The following is a 19,461-nucleotide window of genomic DNA, read 5'->3' as shown; positions in this document are numbered from 1 at the left end:
TTAAATCAAACTCGGATACATCTTTGATTTGGACTGTTTGAGATGCCAGCAGAACTTTTTATTTCTTGTTTGCCTGTAAATCTGTTTAACACAATTGGACCGTAAAAAGTTTTATGGCACAACTGGAAAGCAATCTCAGTTCTAGCTTAAGCTCGGGTAACTGCTAATCAAACCAATTAGAGGCGAATTTGTGGTGCTTCCATTTCTATCTCAGACACGTGAGCCACATTGGCACCTTTCCAGTTGGCTAATGAGCAGCAGCCAGTAAAGAGTGCAATAAAAACTAAAGGTGTGAGCATGAAGCACTCGCTGCTGTCAAGTTCAAGTTAAGTCTGAGAATTGTTTTAGGTAGATTTTTATCAATGCAAAAAAAATAAAAAACATTACCCAGCTCACTTGTGTGTGGAAGTTCTGTGTACGTATACTGTGTGTTGAGAGTTTTTCAATTGGCTTTGCTTTGCACTCGCTTCACGCCATGCAACGCTAGCGGCCTTGCAAAACAATAGATGCAGCTATCAGCAGCCAGCACATCAAGCAGCCAGTAGCTAACAACCAGCAGCCGCCCGCCGCCTGTGACTTTTATCAATTGAAAGGCCGCACAATGAGCAGCGCATGCACTCAAGTGCAGCAGCATTAGTAGCAGCAGCCGCAGTAGTCGCATCATCACATGCAACAATTAAATGTGTGAGTGAATCGCAGTGAAGATGATGTTGCCGCCGACGTCGCCGCCGCAGCGAAACTTCCATGACATTGAGCGGCGCGTCGAGTCGAGTTGATTGCGGCATACAATGCAATTTTACGTTGGCAAGTTGTTAGCCAAGTTAACAGAGACAATAACAGCACCCGTCAGCGCTCAAGTGCATCCGTTATAATGGGCTAACTGTCGATGGGCATTTAGTTGTGCGCACTTGCTCATTTTCTGTAACACCAAGTCAACAATCTAGCTTGTCGCCTAAGTCATTTGTTTTGCCATCAGCTAATCAATAAATTTAAAGCTCAGCTTGTTCGCACAAATAAATCATGTAGTCACAACGCACAAATAGAAAGCAAAGCCAAAAGCAAACCAAAAAAGTTCCCTCCATTGAGAGAGTGTCGCAAAAAAGCCAACCAAATGCGTGCGCCGTTGAATGTCAATGAACTTGTGGCTTAGCTTACGGCTTAGAGCATTCTTTTGGCCAATTTATAAAGCTCCGGTTCGTATTCGTCTCTTCCTCTTCCTCTACCTCTCACTGTCTGTCTTTCCTGACCACTGCATAAATCGATGACTATCAAAGCATTTTTACAGTTAATGCGGCTATTTTTATTCATTACGTTTTTGGCTTTCTTCTTCTATTGATTTTGGGTTCAAGTCTTCTGCCTTAGTCATTTCTGTGTTTCATTCAGCTACTGACCGTTTGGTCATGTGAAAGGCTACATTAAGCTTGATTTTTAGATTGTAAAGCGCTTTTGATGAACTTTGCCTGAAAACCTAAAGATGATTACTTAAAGAGCATCCAAAATTCGCTCCATTTCTAGAAATGTACGTCTCTTCACTTGCTCATCATTTCGTTTGCCCCATCTACCCAGACAGCCATGCTTTCTCATTTTAAAGAACCATTAAATCAAGTATCAAATTCTGTTAGTATAATTGTTGTCTGGGCTGCCAAATTATTATTTGCTTTGCATCAAATCAGATCTTGAAATGTTGTTTCCCTTCGCGGCTCGTCATTTTTTCTTTAATTTCACAGCTCGTTGTTAATATTCTATATATTTACTTTTGCCCAAACAGCAGACTAAGAAACTCTTTGGTTGTAATTTCTTTAATGGCTCATTTGCATGACCGGGCAGATACCGTTACACCATAAAAAAACTTTGCCTTTGCTTTTGCCGTTGCTGGGTTGCATCATTAGTTATATGAGCATTTGGTTCTTTTACACTCCGATAGCTGAGATCATTTTTCATTAAAATATATTCCCCTCGTTTTTTTTTTAAGAATTTGTATACAAATTTGTTTAATAATGAGTTGGCAGCTCGTAAAGTTTGTCAAGATTCACGGGCATTGTGTGATGTTTGAAAGGTGCTCTGGACATACTCTTGAATTAATTATTATTCATGTGCTAACTGTCAACTCAAGCAACTAGTGGCAATCCGAGCTCATTCATTTATTATCATTCTATTTATATTTATGATTAGAACTTGACTTGTGTTGCCTTTGATCCCGGATCAGTACCGTCTTTGTGAACGCAACTTATGGGATTAGTAAGTAATTGATTAGTTGTATTTTTGATTTAGATACTTACTGTACTCGAGAGTAGTAGCACTATCCACGTGACTAGTGGCAAAAATATTTTCATTTTTGCTGAAATGATACAAAAATAAACAATAAAACACATTAAAAATCTTTAAAAACACAATTAAAGGCAAGTTAAGCAAACATAATGTGCGGGAGTTGAGGAATCAGTGTACTTAAATATTGTAATGCGATTTCCTGCTTAAGAGCGCAACGAAAACAAACACAAATAATTAACTTAAAATTTCAAACACGCAGCTCAAGAGCCCTGCAAAAATTGGCCTGGTCATCAGGGACAGGTGCCAAAAAGCAAAAAAGCGAAACGAAAGACAAAAGACAAATAAAAATACACTTACAAAAATTGTGGCAAGTGCGAAGACGGGTAAATGACACTTGAAATTTATGCGCAAACATGAGCAACGTTTGCGTTTATCTTTCCTTTCAGTATTTTCTCTGAAAAATGTATACAACGGCACTGCAAACACAGACCAGCATAAAAATTACAGAAAGGTAGAGAAAAAAAAAACACCTCTGGCAAAAAAAAAAAAAAAACACTGTGTAGAAATATGTGAAGAGGCCATTAGGAATTGTTGTTGTTGCTGTTGGTTTTCTCACGCATTCATTTTCCACTTTCAGTTTTCAGCTGCTTCATATGATTTTCATAAACTTTTGGTCGGGAGCGGGCATACAGAAAATGGGCAAGGCAAGGCCTGTTAATTGGGTAGAATAGTCGTAACGCAATACAAAATTGTCGCTACGCGGCGGGAAAATGTAATAATTTTGTGTGAAAATTGATAGCATCTTTATATGGCACTCAGACCGTCGCAAAGTCGGATCGTCAGGTAGGTGGCCGCATAATTATGACGTAATCAACAGCTGGTACCGGAAGTTAAGCCGGGCCCGGGCAGTATTACGTTTGATAGAATTTACACGCGGCAATAATTAAGAAAAAAAAGAAAACCTTCTAATAATATGAACATAGATCTGCAAATGGACTCGGGTCGTGTTGAGGTTTGAGGGCATGCAGTCAGTTATTCTTTCGTCTGGGTGTTAACAAACAAGTTTCTTAATTTGGTATGAAGTTAACGTGTGCATATGTTAATATTATTTGCCATTATCTGCGTGATTTCTGTAAAAACATATATAAATTGCGCCCCAGGCACACAATTAAAAATTCAACGGGCTCATGCAACAGGCAGTAAAAAATGGATGCTCCTTTGCCAGCTTTTCGCCTGTGTCTGTGAGTGAGCCTCGAATCTGGCCCTAGTTGTGGCCCTGCCTAGTCCTAAGATTTATCTATTTCGGTTTATCAGCTAATAAACGCTTAAATAAAATACACACTCTAAGCTAAATTACATGCGCTTTGCAAGATTGCCAGAGAAAAGGACGTTGTGTAAGTCAGCTTCATCTAGGCGATACGAACTACAAGTTACCCTGTAGAATAGAACAACCTTCAAGTACCATTTTATATGCACGACTTTCAAACTGAATTAGTTGAGATTATTTCCTTTCTAATTAGTTATGTATTTACTCTCTGCTCCTTAAGAAATTTACAGATCTGTTGATTTGAAATATGTTTCATGGGTCCCTTGTTGACTATTGTAAGAAGTGCAGGGCATACAAACTGCAAACCATCCTACAGCCAATATATCGCTCTCTTCTAACAACGTTTAATGCCTAGATTCTTTCATTGCGGAGTCTAGTCTCTGCCCGGCTGAAGGCCATCTCCTTTTTGGCTAATCTTGTTTGGTCGCTTACGTTGGGCCCTTGAGCGCTTTTGTGTGTTGGTCATGTTCATGATCACTTAATTAAAGCAGGAACCATGCGGAGTACGTTAGAATTTCTCGATCTCTTTGCTTCCATTTTATGTGCACTCGCATTAAAGTTGCAAATATAGTTTCTGTTTTGTTGCGTTGCCTGATAAATTTATGTTGCCACGAAATGAGCGTAATTTGGTTGGTTACTTGGGTTGGGCACTGATTGGGATGGGTGCCCCATCTGGGGATTAGCAGCACCCTTCCGGCTGACAAGCTGATAAATGTGCGTGATAAATGTGAATGTTCTTCATGTTGTTGTGGATGTTATTATTATTGCTGCTGTTGCTTGTTAGGGCTGATTGAAGATCTAGCAACGCTGAACAAATACAAAGCGCTATGTACTCAAGCCCTCCGAATAACTTGGAAGAACTCAATTGAATTTGAGCGCAGAATAAAGTGCTAGAATTTGTTTACTTATTCACTTTAAGTTAAATTAAAAGCTCAAAAACATCTGTGTAAGATGTTTTCTTGATCTGTATAGTTGAAATCATTATTTTTAGCCAATACCCTAAGCATTTCTTGAATATTCACATGTTCCCAATCATTCGAATAGAAACAGCTTTCAAAACTTGTTTATTTTTCTCGAAAAATAGCCAATTTTTAATTATCATTCATTTTTAGCATTTATTCAAATAACGGCAATTTCATTGTTCATTTCCCATGTATTTTTAGAGCTCCAAATCAAAATATTTGTACAATGTCAAAATTCTGAACGAAGGCCGCTGCCAGTTGAGCTAAAGGCATGTCAAAAACAAAAAAATATCACAAGCCGTTGCTTTTTTTTCTGTTTGACCCATGCACACCCCTCAAGCAAGCCCGCTTCTCTACGGCGTTGTCGTCGTCATCGAGAGCGTCGCCTGCGATGATCTCATATTGTATTAACCTGTCTAGCCACTAAATCAAAGTCAAAGAAGCGAGTGACACATTTTTGCCCGTTCGTCCGAAAAAAATACACAAACACACGCCCTTATATACATATACACACCGTGCTGATCGCATCTTTATTATAAATAAATGCTGATAGCTTGAAAATATATTTTCGAAGGCAAACATTTTGTGCAGTTTAAGCGGCTATCAATAATTATGTGTTGCTAAGGCTTTTTACTGCTACTAAGCCACGTACATGCCACTGTGCACAACACACCCATAAAGAATCAATTGCTCAACCGGATGCTGACGCGTTTTACAATTTTTATTTTTTGTTGCATTTGAACTCATTTAACCGTTGTTGTTGCTGCTAGCAATTAGTATTTCCATGTCATTTGTTTATTAATATTATTGCAGCTTGATTAATTTTTAAGTTGTAGGCTTTTACACCCTCATTCTGCATTTGCAATCGTAAATCTTGCATAGATGCCATCGATTTCCTCAGCAGGCTACGTCCACCTAGTAGGTTGATCAATTAAATACGATTTTTTAATGTCAAACTGTTGGGCTTGGGCGCACAGTCATATTATGTGCCCCTTATGGCAAATAAATCTTGTGTGGCGTTCAGGCGCCTGGCAGCTAATCGTATCCTGCAGCTTCGGCTTGAGCAGTTTGTCTAATTACAGGTTGACTGCCGCCAACTGCTGAAGGTCACTGACAATGCAGCAGACAGCACTTTGCGCTGGCCGCCCTGCCCGCCTCACAAGCCAAGCGGCCACCGCCGCCGGCTTGTCTTCAGAAGCTACAGGTTGTAACTCATTGCTTCATTGGAATCATCGTCTCTTTCCTGCCCGCATGCCACCAAACTGCAGCAATAGCAACAAGTTGCAACTTGCAACCAGTTCATACGAAAATGTATAATCAATCACACAAAACGACTACAAAACCCAGGTAGAATGTGAACGGGATAGAGAGGGAGAGTAAGAGAGGAGAGTAAGAGAATGTATATAATTGTAATACGAATATTGAATGCACTTAAATCTGATTTTAAGCTAGCTGCTACTATCCAAATTATTATTCATATGAGAAAGATTTTCATTTAAAGACCAACGATCGGGTCCCGAAGTATTTTGCTTATGAATCTATCTTTAACTGATCTTCTTTAAACTGATCCCAGATTTGGGAAACTTACAACAGTAGTCTTTTAAATTAATTTTGTGGCATGGAGTCTATCAAGCACAGAAATCGCTTTTTAGGCCCATCATAGAAACCTCCGTAGAGTAACACCAAATCTTTAATTTGCAAAGCTAAATTTAATTTTGTTATCTTAATGCATTCAACATAGAAATTTTATATAGGATTTAAGGCGAACATCGACTAACAATTTTTTAGCGGGAACATTTGTAAAACTCTCTCCTTAACTCCATACAAATAACACTGCCTCGATGACTCAGCTAATATGCTCAAAATATGCGAAAGAGTGCCCATTCGCATTCCGACGCCCATTGGCGGATCATTTGCGCGTCTTCATCGTGAAGTAGACGTTTCGCACGGCTTAAATGTCAGGGTGCGGGTAAGAGTATGAGTAGACTATTTACTCCTGACCAGTGACTGGTTGAGAGCAGCTACTTTGTGGCATTACATTGCAGTCGACAGTCGAGTGTTGTTAACAACAATTGTTGTAAGCTTGCCATTCATTAAAAACTCATAAATCAGTGTAACAACAAGAACAGAAACAACAACAACAAGAACAAGAACAAAAAGAACAACTAAACAACAATAATTGCAGTTGCGAGGGCAGTGTCAAAATAAGGAACTTAACTAAGGCCAAGCGGAAATGGCCACCTGGTCGACAACTGTGGCCATGTCCGTTGGCTGTTGTGTCAGCATCGTCTGCATCAGCGGTACCGGTGTCAGTGCCGGTATCCGCTATGTGCAATGCAGTTTCCGTATTGGTCATATTGACATCTGTTTGGGTTTGTGATTAATGATAAATGCTCTTAGCATCCGCCGCTATGACATTTAACTGAGAACTCTTACCGATGCTCACAGTAGAGCCATTAGCTCGGTAGTTACAGCATGGCGGAGTTACCGGGTAGTGCAGTCAATTGGTCCCTGCTCGGCCGCACAATTTAAAGCAAAACTAACGCAGTTAGACAAGAAACCACTTTCAAGAGCTGCTGCCGTTGTAGCTGCTGTTGCTGCGGCTTCTTAGCTTGGCTAACAGGGAAAACGGCTTTCAACTCGTTTTGTCGAACGGCGCTGCGGTTGTACTGCGGTGCTGTTGTGCCGTGGGTGCAGCCGCCGTTGCATGTTGCATGCTGCAAGTACGTTCAACTTTTCAAGTTAACAGTTAGATTTGGAAATAGCCAGCGGCAACACTGCCATACCAGTTTTACTCTAGCCGAGGCCTGAGAACGCACAGCTTCATTGCATCCATAGTTTTTATTGCCAGCACTCTGCTGGCCGCTGTCCCCTGTTTGGCCAGATCAAGATGATCATCTCGACGGTCGACGGAAGGAAATTGCAGTGGAGCGTCGCGACGCTTGTTTGCGGTGCACATTAAATAAATACTTGGAAATTTTTGTGTGTTAAAATCAAAGCAATGCAAATGCTAACAACAAAAAACAGCAACAAAAGCACTTTTTTTCTGTGGTTTTGTGTAACATTAACCCAAATACATAAAATTCTGGCGAATCGTAACGAAAAACTTATCCAACAAACTGGCTGTAGGCTATACGCTCAATCGCTCATTCGCATCGCTAGGCAAGGATCTAATACCCTACATTGGCCCACAATTAATCATTCCCGAATGTTTCTCTATCCTATTTTTTTTTTTTGGTTTTTAGGTGAACCAGAGCTCAAGCAGGAAGCTATTAGTGGGGCATGAAATCTGGTTGCCACCCGATAAATCGATTCAAGTTAATGGAAACCACCAAAATTAATCAGTTCCTGAAAATCATCAATGCCATTGTGTATAAACAGATGATTTAAAATTGGGAAAGAACACACAATTTGGCATCACAGATACCTTTTTTTATGTGGGACCAACGAAAACCTTTTGTTATTTATGGAATCGATCCGAAAAACTCACTTAGACAGATCTTTATATATTCCTCTTAACCTGCGCACTTATTCATCAGCTACTGTGAGTCTTGAGGCATACAATGAAGACATTAAAGATGCAGAAACAATGCGAATTTGTTGTCAGTAGTCGATTGGTTGAATTGCTGCATTGGATTTGTTGGGATTGGATTGTTGACAACTATTTGATAAGATTAATATGCCGCACAGGCTCAAAACTCAGGCATGCAAAACAGTTGTTGAGGGAGCATTGTACGCACAGAAGGACAGGACGGAAAAGGACACAACTGTGCAGGGTATGGCAATCGAGGGCGCAGCAGGACACACAAAGAGGTTCTGGGTGCTGAAATCTTAAACCTCGATCTGTGCCTAGGCAAAGCTACTAAATCTCTTTATTCCATTACAATGGTGCAACAGCAGCAGCAGGCCGTGCAGTCAACTTATTTGTAGTAGCAACGTCTTGATATATTGTCTGTTGGCAAGGAAACATGGCTTTGTTTATGGTGTGTTGACTGTTTTGTTTATGTAGCTGTTGCTGCTGCTGCTGGGCGCGTTGTGTTTTGTGCAAATCCATTGCATTACTGCATTACAACTTAAGATGGCTTAAAAGTGGGTGCCAAGATTGTGACAATCACTTGACATAATTGAGACATTGCAAGACGCATTTAATTGCCGGCCCAAAATAAAATGAGCAGCAGCAGCGTTTCCATCTTTTCTGATTTTATAGAAATGGCCAATGGCCAGTGAAAATGTCAAGGTTAAATGTTTAACCTTTACAAAGTAACTGCACGACGTCTGTCTGGGCAAGCAACGTCGACTGCCGGCAAAAACAATTTAAATGCAATTTTTGCTTAAATAAGAAATAAAATCTGCGACGCGTTGCTTAAAACAACAACAGCGGCAGCAGCAATAACGAAAACAACAACAACAGCAAAACTGAAAAACAAATATTTGCTAATTTATCCTGTACGTGTCCTCCAACTAAGTGCACAGGTTTAGGCCTTAAGCCATGCCATATTGGCAATGGCTCAAGGCAGCATCTCTCTCTCTCTCTCTCTCTCGTTCTCTCTCGCTATCTCTCTCTCTCTCTCTCTCTCTCTCAGCAGAGTGCTGTTGCTCTGTGCCCCTGCTCTTTGCCCCGTGTGGCCAGTCGTGTTGATTGTTTGCATTGGGACGTTCAGCGCATGCTGTTAAAATGCCTTTGATCTTCTGATATTTTCTTGCCTGCCTCCGGTCCAGGCCAGACCCAAAGTGTACACGGCGGGCGTATTTAACTTGACTACGCGTTGCCTCAGCTCTCAGCCGCCAAACCCTTTTCAGGTCTTGGGCAGCAGGCAACTTGTTAAAAAGAATGTCGACTTCAAGCTGTTTTTTTTTCTTCTTTTTTTGGAATGGTCACTAGTCGGCAGTTAAGGATCGCAAATCGAGAGTCGAGTGTCGGCAAAACTGGCAATCGGTCCATCGGGAAACGGGAGTCAGGGCACTGAGATTTCGCTTTCATTGCCAGTACGCTGACTGCATGACTTTCTTGTTTTTTTTCCCTGCTGTTCAATATTTAACCCAGAAATTAGCTAGCAACTCTGTCGACCGCCTCTGAATGCACCAAGGTGTTAATTAGTATTTTTTTAATGGTATTTCAGAACGTTGAACAGTCAAGAAAAGAGGTTTGTGCAACTCTAAACATAAATGTCAATACTTCATGATGTATGTATATTGAGGGATTTTAAATTGAGCAGAGTTGGAGCCTTAATTTATGACACAATGTGTCTAAGCTGCAACTCGTAAATGTCCAATAAGCCATAAATTGTCTACAGCAGCTGTAAAAACGCTCACATGCGTTTTGTGTTTGAGTGTGTGTGGTAGTTAAGTCTCTGAACTTTTGCCCCTTGCCCATTAGGTATAACCAATCGACAAGTTGGCGCCTTTTGACTTTCCAATTTTCGCCTACGCCTGGCCAGGCAAACCAAGTCATTGGCAACTGCTGCTGCTCAAAGTTGTTGTTGGCTGCATGCCAGATTACCATATACGGATACTGTCTTGACTGCAGCCAACTGCTGCACCATAAATGGCATGCGGGCAATAGAAAGGCAGCCGAGCAAGTTCGTTGCCTAAGTCTTTTGTTTGCAATTGCAAGTGTCGCCTGGGCTTAAGCTTGTAAGTGGTAAGGATGACTAAGCAGCCGCGTCCAAATCAATCACATATAACGGAAACTTATTTAAATAAACGCTACGACAACAACAAACTCACACAAATACACACACACTCGCGCACACTCACACGCACACTCAAGTTATTGCTTGCTTACGATTCTAATTTATATGATTTTTACGTATTTATCCGGCGGAAGTAAACCATTGTTGTTGCTGCTGTTGGACGTTTCTTCTTGCAGCTGTTGCTGCTGCTGCTGCCAGTTCTTGGCCAGGTTTATTTGTGTTGTAAATTGCAAATGCGCGCGAGCAACAGCTACAGAGTTGCGGGCGTAGAGAAGACCTAACACGCACTGGTATATACTTCAATAAATAACAACAATAACAGCAGCAGCAGCAACAACAGCAACTTATATACTTGGGCTTAAGTTGCCGCTGGCAATGCGTACGTGCCCGGACCCGGCGTCGCCATCGCGATCTTCTTTGGGCTCTTTGCCACCACTAAAAATCGACAACGACGTTGGCGACGTATTGTAAAAAGACGTTTTATGCAATTGCATTTGTTGTTGTTGTTGCTGCTCACGTTGTTGTTATTATTGCTGTTGAAGTTTACCTATTGTATAATAGTGCCAAGTGTGCGTTCGTGTGCGTGGTATGTGCTCTGCATAATTTTATTATACGTCTGCAAAGTCGCCTTTGCCTTTACGGTCATCTTATAAAAATTGCTGTCCAAGTGCTGACGTTTGACCATTTCAAACTCCCAATCACATTCGTCTGTCTTTTTCTGTCTGTCTGTCCCTCTTACCTTTACTATAGTCCTTCAGTACGCGTGGGCGAGTCTTGTGTGATGCATTGATTGAATTAAATGGAATAACATTTGGTTGCTTCTGGCCAAGGGCCAGACATGAGTCAGTTGCCACGCACAGTGGCAGGCAAAAATGTTGTATGTGACTGGCATAGACAACACACTCGAAGAAGAGGAAGCAAGAAGCAAAGCTTGTATTACTTGAAAATGCATTCAATCAAGTTTACAAGTTGATTTTTGAGTATACTACATAACATAATGCTTTTAAAGTATTTAAATTAGATAAATTATAGTCAGCTTATAACTTGGTCTATCAATATTTAATAAATTTTTAGTTAAATTGAGTCTTGTGAATAATTCTAGAGAAACTTAACTTTTTATTTGCTTCCAGCTGACTGGTTTCCTTCTAAGTTATACAACAAATTAAAAAAATCCACAATATAATCTAACTTTGCATGTAAATGCACACGAATCTCCATGAGGTATTGAATATAATGATTCTTCACAATTAAGCAGTTATAAAGATTGCAAATTATGTGGCATTGAATAAAAAATGTAGAAATATTCATTTCATCAAATTCCTGTGTATTCGATTCGATTATCAGATAGATAAAATAAAACATCAGAAAGACCACATGGTTTTCCTCTTCACAATTCTAAGGCTCAGCTTCGTCAGGTTACAATTTTTGCACTTTTTCATTTTCAAGCAGTGGGAATTGTACAATTGTCATAGCTGTAAGACCTTGAAATTGGCTGCTAAACTACAAAAAAGTACAAAAAGTAATTTATATATATATACAAAAATAGCCACAAACTGTGGACATAAACAAGGAGACGCTTGTAAAAATGCAAATCAATAAGCAAAGTTCCAGTTTGCTCTTGCAATAAAATCAATGTAAAATTGACCATTAAAAAAAACTGGACAAGCTCTTTACTTTTTTCTCTTCCTTTTTTGTTCTCTGTGTTTTTTTTTTCTTGTCGCCCGCAGCAGAAGACGCTGTCTACGACTTGGCTTTCAATTTGGTTTAGTTGCCTAAGCGAGGTGTTAATTATCGCTAAAAGTCAATGGCAGACAATCGGCAAAATCGGCGCACGGCCAACAACGAATTGGCTGGTTCGGCTACTGTCGCAATATCGGCATCTGTTTCTCCAGTACTTTGCATCTGAGCCCCTAGAGAATAGATGGCGACTGGAACTTGCAGCTGCAGTTGCAGTTGAAGTTGGGCAGCTGAACAAGTGGCAGACCAGGATAATTAATATGAAAATACGTGGTGACTCCGAACACGGGACAGCACAGATGTTTGCTTCTAGCTATTTTTAGCAATTGCCATTTTTAATGAGCTGCCCGTAGGGGCTGTCGAAGTCGTGCCCCAGGCCCACCCAAGAGTCCTTTTTATGCGATTATTTTTATGAATTATTAAAATAAGCAAAATGGAGCGAGTCTGCATTAATTGCTTCATAATGGAGCACTTGAGATATAAGAGCGAGACACACAGAGAAAGACAGAGAGCGAGAGAGAGAGAGAGAGAGAGCGACAATACCACGGAGTTGAGAAAGATCGCTGAAGCTGGAACTCATATTTCGATATAATTTATTGTAATGCACTCGAGGCGTGTTTAATTTCTCGCTTTAAAATGGCATAAATTTCATGCCTTGCAGTATGCCATCAATTTATACGCAGTAAAAACCTACTTCAAACAAATATGTATACATACATATATTTAGCTCAGGCTCTCCTTGCAAACTGCGCATGTTCATGTCCAAGCAAACAACTCCGGCCAATACACTTTTCATTGAGCAAAACAACAATATAAAAAAAAATAAATAAAAAAATATCATCAAGCTACAATGAACTGTAAGCTGCGTTCATTACATGTCGTTATTTGTTGTCTGGCTCACCAATTAGCTGGCTAACCTGAGTGCTTGCCTTCCTGCATGTCGGCCTTCCCCGAATAGGAAGACTCAGGCAACAAACTTAACTGCAGGACGCTGTTGATTTTCTAACCATTATATGAAAAAAAAAAAATACAGTTACTATGCTATTGATAAGTTATATTTAAGTTGATGATACCCTGTTACTGTTTTGATTTTAAAAATGTTCGGAATAAATATCAAAGTGGGCTTTTTAAAATGCTATTCAAATTAAAAAAAAAGCGCTAAAAAGAATGTTTTATGAGTACAGGGTATAATCAAAAAATAATAGAAAATTGCTGAGCTAGACGAAATCCACATTAAGCCTAAGAACAGTTCGCTGAAGAGCCTGGTGAAGGCTTTGGGCACATCAATCAAACGGAATCGCATGACTCATTGCTCTCACACACATACACGCACCTTAAGCACATTGTGTAAGGAAGTGACGTGTCCCTTTTTGTAAGCCACTTTGGGGCGGGGCGTAAAATACCCTCTTCAATTAACTTTGGAAATCAATCAACTCTTTATTTGAGTGTAACAGCTTTTAATTACAGAGTATTTTTACCCTTTTTATGTGGGCCGCTCGAGCTGAGTGTTTGATTTTGAAGGCTGCTCAATAGCCCACGCCCCACAGAAAACGCCTCTGCATATGAGTTTTGTAGATAATGTTGTACGCTTGTTAGAATCACGCTTTGATTCATATGTAAATCGGGTTTTTCTTCTCGAAGCTTGGCTTATTGGTAATAAGCCAATTGGCGTTTGCCACAATACTTTATAATCAAGTCCCGACTGAGTCGTAAAACCTACGCATTGCTTAAGGCCAAACATTGTGTGGTACGATCTAAGTGTGAGTACTGTGCTTGAGTGTGTGTATGTATGTCTTTGAGACACACAAATTGTCGCCAATGTTGCGATTGCGGCAGTTGTTGACCTTCGCAACGTTGAGTCATGCATTTTTTTCTGTGCGTAACTGCTGCGCCGGACAACAACTCAAGCCGGAGCTTTGTTTCAGCAACATTTTCAGATTTCACGGATAAACATTCAATCAGATTTCATTCTTTAGAAAATATGAAATTAATGTTTGGCCTAACCCATATTTCCAATAATAATTTATAGACATAATTAATCACGCTATCGCGTTATTTATCTCAATATAATTATTTCGTAAGCATTTCGACAATGGTTTAGCGGTCACTGAACTGAGTTGATGGTCAATTCAATCTATTTGAGCGACTCTAAGCTCTGTACTTATTTTGCGCCATCAAATTCATTTAATGCATAATAACCTCAAAGACCCATAATACGCACAGGAATATATATGCCTGGCATCCGTATTTTGATTTGATTCTACTTTGGCAGGTAGATGTGTTTTTTTTCAATCCAGATCAAAGGTACATGATTTTTCATAAGGCGATGTAGCTGAACTAAATCAAAAAGTTATTGATTTATGCAAAAGTGTAATCAATAACTCAATGTATAATTATGTGAAAAATATAAATCTTCCATTCGCTAAGTGCTTGCACATTATTTAACCCCTTTTCGCATTTATTTTACGTAATGAAATAATTTCCTACAGTCTAAAAGCTAATTTATAAATTACTTATTATTTTGATGGCTGTAAATCCTAAAATTGTTAATAGACTTCGTAGAAATTCCGATCGAATTCTCACACTATCCAGGAGCGGTTGACTCTTATTTATCCCAAGCAATTATATCTGTTAACTATTATGACTACAGCAAACACCTGTCAATGCTCATTAAAGTGCAGTCGGGTTAATTAGCGAGAAGCGTCAACTGTAGATGTTGATGCTCTTCACTAGTATCATTTACTTACTGCTGCTACTGGCCATTGGCCAAGCAGCAACCCTCAGCCTCCAGGTTGCAGCGGGGAATTCGATTAGACTGACATAGGGAGAAACAGAGGCAGGCAAATGTAATTTAATAAATGCGGTTTTCTGCCAACCTCTAAACCTGTTGATTAGCATGTGCGGTTTTAGTAATTTACGGCCAGCTCACAGGATATGACCGACGGGCAACAGGAAGTTGCCGTGAGTCTCAACAAACTCACACGTGGGGGCATGCAAATTGCTTTATGCGGTGGCAATTTCCAGCGTGGCGACTGTCGTTGTAATTTAATTTTAAATTGCTGATATACGCACCCAGGCGATTAACTAGATTATTTTAAATGAAGTAATTAGGCAATCCAAGTGCCGCTTTGACAGGCGCGAACAAAAGACTTTGGTAACGAACATGCCGCCCGCGCCCCCCGTTGCAAGTTGCAATTGCTGCAGGGTTTTTTTTTCGGTTTTCCTTTTTTTTTTTTTTTTTGGTTTTTGTATTTGAAAGTTAAATGGCGCCGTTAATTGTGCGCCAATCTTAACTGTCTGGACGGGTTTTTATTTTTGGTGTTTTGGCTTTATAGTTGCAGCGAAACTTGTTGCAAATTGTAATATAAAAGTTCCCCATTGGATTTTTTCGTTCGTCTGTGTAGCCTGTTTGCTGCTTGTGGCACTAATATGAGTCATAAATTTAAAGGTTTGTTGTGGCTTGCTTAAAATTAAATAAATAAACGGCATTACAGCAAGTTATATGCAGGCGTTGTTTTGGCTCAGGGTCTCACACCGGCATAAACTTAAGAGAAGAAAAAAAAAACAACAACAAAAATCTCGTTGGCGTTTCTACAGATCTGAAACTGTAACTGAAACTGGGCTGGGCCAAAGTCGTCTGGTTACTTTTGCATTTGTTTCACTGTTTCTCAGATTGCATGATTTTGCATAAAACATACAACTTTGTCTGTCCTTTCATCCATTTTGTTCGCATTATTGCTAAAATTTTTGGGGCTTGCAACTGGCAGATGCAGACAACAGGCAACGGGCTAACAAAACTTAATTTTTGGCAATTCCTTTTTAGACATGACATCATTTCGAGACCCTACAAAAAAAAAAAAAAAAAACAAAACCAGAAAAAAACTGGTCGCTGTTTTACTTTCGCTTTTGTTGCTTTTTGGCGCATACATATTTCTTTTCTGCAAATCTGCTGATGCTGGTTTATTTCAGTTGTTGTATGTTGTTATTGTGTTATGTCTGTGGTTGGCAGCGCCGGACAGCTCGCTGAAAGCCCAAACATTTTTTTGAGTCCACCACTCGTTCACTACATACACCACAAATAAGGCATTGAAAACGAAACCATGTTCTGGTGAAAGTAGGTTGCCCTCCTGTCCAGAAATCGAAAACGCATAACAAGTGCAAGTCAGACACGAAGCACACTTCAAGTGTCTTCAGTTTGGAACGATTGTGTCATGTGGCAAAGCCCACGCAACAAAATCTTTGCCAATCAGCAAAACGCCCACCGTATACCAATTTAGCCAAAACTACTCTTAAAAGTCGCCTTCAGCCTTGCCCGACTCTGACTAATGATGATGCGACTGCCGCGACTGCGACTGATGCTGCTGTTAGATGAAACTGTGTCTACTCTACTCCAACAATAATCTGACGCGATCGTTGATTTGCTGGTGGTGGGCGCGAACACACATTGACTTTTTTGGCCGTACACAATTTATGAGAATTCTGGCCGTAAAAGAAGAGCTTGCAAAAAACCACCAACAAAAAAAAAATCGATTTGGTTTTTCTGCAAAATTTATTAGAATCTGAAGCTGCTGCGGTTTTTTGTACGACTTTTTGCGCTGGTAGTGGGAACGGCCTTGATCCGCAGCCACCAAAAGTTCAACAGACTATGTGGGCTGCGTAGAACAAGTTGAGGTGGCCAAAGTTGGCTTATGAGTCAGTACGAAGACATTTTGAAGTCTTAATTGGATTAGTTTGAACTTTGTAGATCTTTTAACTTGAGCTTCTGGCGTTTTTTGCCAAAGCCTTTTGGTTTTCTGGAAGTTGCCAATTTTTTTTTAACTTTTCAGTTTCGAGTTGTAAGGCAATGCACAAGTTTGCTGCTTAAGTCTTTCATATGCAGTTGTTTTTTTTTTATCATATTCTGTAATGAGAATCTTGTTAAAACAATTTTTCTTTAGTATGATAGGCATAACCTTTAAGCATGAAATAATTTTATTTTAGAATTAAGATGGCTTAACGAAATACCAAATTCTCCACATAAATCGAATTCTGTTATATTTCAAGATTCAATTGTAGCTAATTTAAAATTAGTTTGCATTTGGTTAAGACAACCGGAAATTATAACAAAGTTGTGACTTATAGAAAAGTTGCCAGTAAATTGACTAACGCCAAGATCGTGAAACTCATCGAAAAAACCAGAAATCGGCAGCAATTTCTACACAGTGATGAGCAGAGTCGCTAATCTTGTTATCGACTCATTTCACAAGTTGATTTTGTTGCTGAAATCGGCTTGCATTTATGAGCTCTCAACATTGTTGTGCAGTCTTTCTCGTACTTAAGTATAAGGTGCATGCCAAGCTCTCCGACTTTTTGACTCATTTAATAGCTGCAATTTCATCCCACGCAGCTTGAGGAGGGGTGGAATTGAGCCAGGCTCATAATTTATGGTCATTAATATTGTAATTTCTTTCTGAGTTGCGGGATTGCGTTGAGCCGAAACTCGCACGCAAAACAATCATACATAAAGTGAAAGTTTTGCACCTTCGCAACAATTTAAACAGCTGTACAAAACAAAACAAAGCAGCCAAAGCGAGTCAGTTAGTTTGTCAGTCATTTGGTTGGCTGCATCTTCCCGCCGTAGCCCACAGATGGGCCACGAACTTGTGAAAACGGCCAAGGAAAACCAAAATCACAACACACAACTACAAAGATTACTGAACAATGAAATTTTACAAATGACTAGCAACAAGTCCAAACTGGCGCCGACTGACAAATGAGCACAAGTTGCAGCCTACAGCAAGCAGTAGCATGTTTTTTTTTGTTAGCTATTTTGCATTTGACAGAAAACTGCTAAGTAATATAAAGCGAAACAGAAAAGCAGAGACAAACTCGAAACTTCATCAATACAATTTGCCAAAGTCGTGGGTACTAAAAAATTTCGCCAATGTGCGTCTTTAAGCCACAAACTTGATTTTTCAATCGCAATCAGCAATTTGCAGACACAATCCACAAAATCCACATTAAACAATGCCGCACCATTCAACGACTTTGATGAGGCAGTTTGACCTTAACGCAAAGCTTTGGTTTTGGTCACTTGTCAAATTTATTTGTGTATTTTTGTTTTTTCTTTCGTCATTTGTTGGGCAAATATTTTGAATTTCTTTTTTGGTGACAGCTTGCGAAGTGTGTCAAGCAAGCATTTCGAGCAATTATTTGTCATATTTTCCCTATTTGTGCGAGGCAGAGAAAACAAATAACATTAGTGACAAGGCAACTATACATCATCTTCATCTCCATCCTCATCTTCATCTATGTCCCACAATAACAGTTGACCCAGGGAAGGGAGATTTGCACAAATGAAAGTGAATGGTGTGCTTTTTGTGTGTTTTTGTTGGAGATTTCAATTTTGACAACGACTGTTTCTCATTTAAATCAAATGTTGTTTTCTGTTTTTTATGCAAAGTAAATGATCTCACAGATTTCTAATAGAAATAATATGTTGCTGCGAACTTCATTATCATTTGAAAGAGTGAGTATAATAACTAGTTAGGTGGTTGATTGTCAACAAAATTTTAATATATAATTTAATCAAGTTTGCCTACACTTTTCTTGATAATTCAACAAATGTTATTAATTTCGTATGAAAAATATATCAATTTGAAAATTTTCTTAGCGTCACTGAAATGTTACACCATGGTAAAAGTAAAAAACATTTGCTCACCATTTTCTTCATCAAAATTCGGTTAAAATCAGTTCATACTGCCAACAGCTGCCAACGAAAAACAACGCCAGCAAAATTATGTTTTCAGCCTTTGGTTTTGACTGCTGCACAGCACTCAGGCACTGGTGCGCACACACATATACACACACACACACGGAGTTATGCACAGACACTTTCGGATTTTTTTTATTGGTTAAAATATTAAAGAAATATTGACGCTTTTCTTTTAACACTTGACTGCTGCTGATGAATTGCTGACTGCGCGCGACGCGTTGCGTTTGATGTTTTTTTTTCTCAATTTTCACTTGTAAAATTTGAAAAATTTATTTTTGCGTACGCCTCACACAAACTTTCACTATTAATAAAACGGTGCAGATTTTAAGAAAAACAAATTAATTTGCTTCGGATGTATGGCTGCCAGATGCTGGCCAACTGCAGACCTCAGAGACCCGCACACTGTTCAGCTATTGATCGAGAAGTTGAGAGCCACTTGAATGTATGAATGAGAGAGAAAGAACCGCACCGCACGCGCGCTAAAAACGAACTGAAACTCAATTTGAATTCGCCTTCAGCTTGGAGCTAGCACTGTGACTGAAACTAAAGCTGAAACTGAAGCTTCAGCAGCAGCTCACGATCCCGAAGCGTTGACGACGTCGTCTTTGACGACCAGTGGAGACTTAAGACTAGTGTTCATGTTCGTGTTGGTGTTCGTGCTATTCACTGTTGGTTGTTAGGCAACTTTGCTGCCCACACGCTGCGCTGCTGTGCTGCTAA

The 19,461-nt window shown here is 39.6% G+C and overlaps 1 protein-coding gene across 1 annotated transcript in view; it reads right to left on the bottom strand.

Annotated features, from left to right (window-relative positions):
• LOC6566844 overlaps positions 1 to 19,185 on the bottom strand; it is a 117,702-nt gene extending 98,517 nt beyond the window's left edge. Inside the window, 2 exon segments of the mRNA XM_043214692.1 lie at positions 2,280 to 2,338; positions 18,688 to 19,185. Coding sequence (XP_043070627.1) covers positions 2,280 to 2,333 — 54 coding nt within the window. The 5' untranslated portion in view covers positions 2,334 to 2,338; positions 18,688 to 19,185.
• Positions 19,186 to 19,461: the final 276 nt, after the last annotated feature.

Source organism: Drosophila grimshawi, unplaced genomic scaffold, assembly GCF_018153295.1.
Source record: "Drosophila grimshawi isolate 15287-2541.00 unplaced genomic scaffold, ASM1815329v1 contig_1377, whole genome shotgun sequence".
NCBI lineage: Eukaryota > Metazoa > Arthropoda > Insecta > Diptera > Drosophilidae > Drosophila > Drosophila grimshawi.
This window is presented reverse-complemented; position numbering and strand designations above follow the sequence as displayed.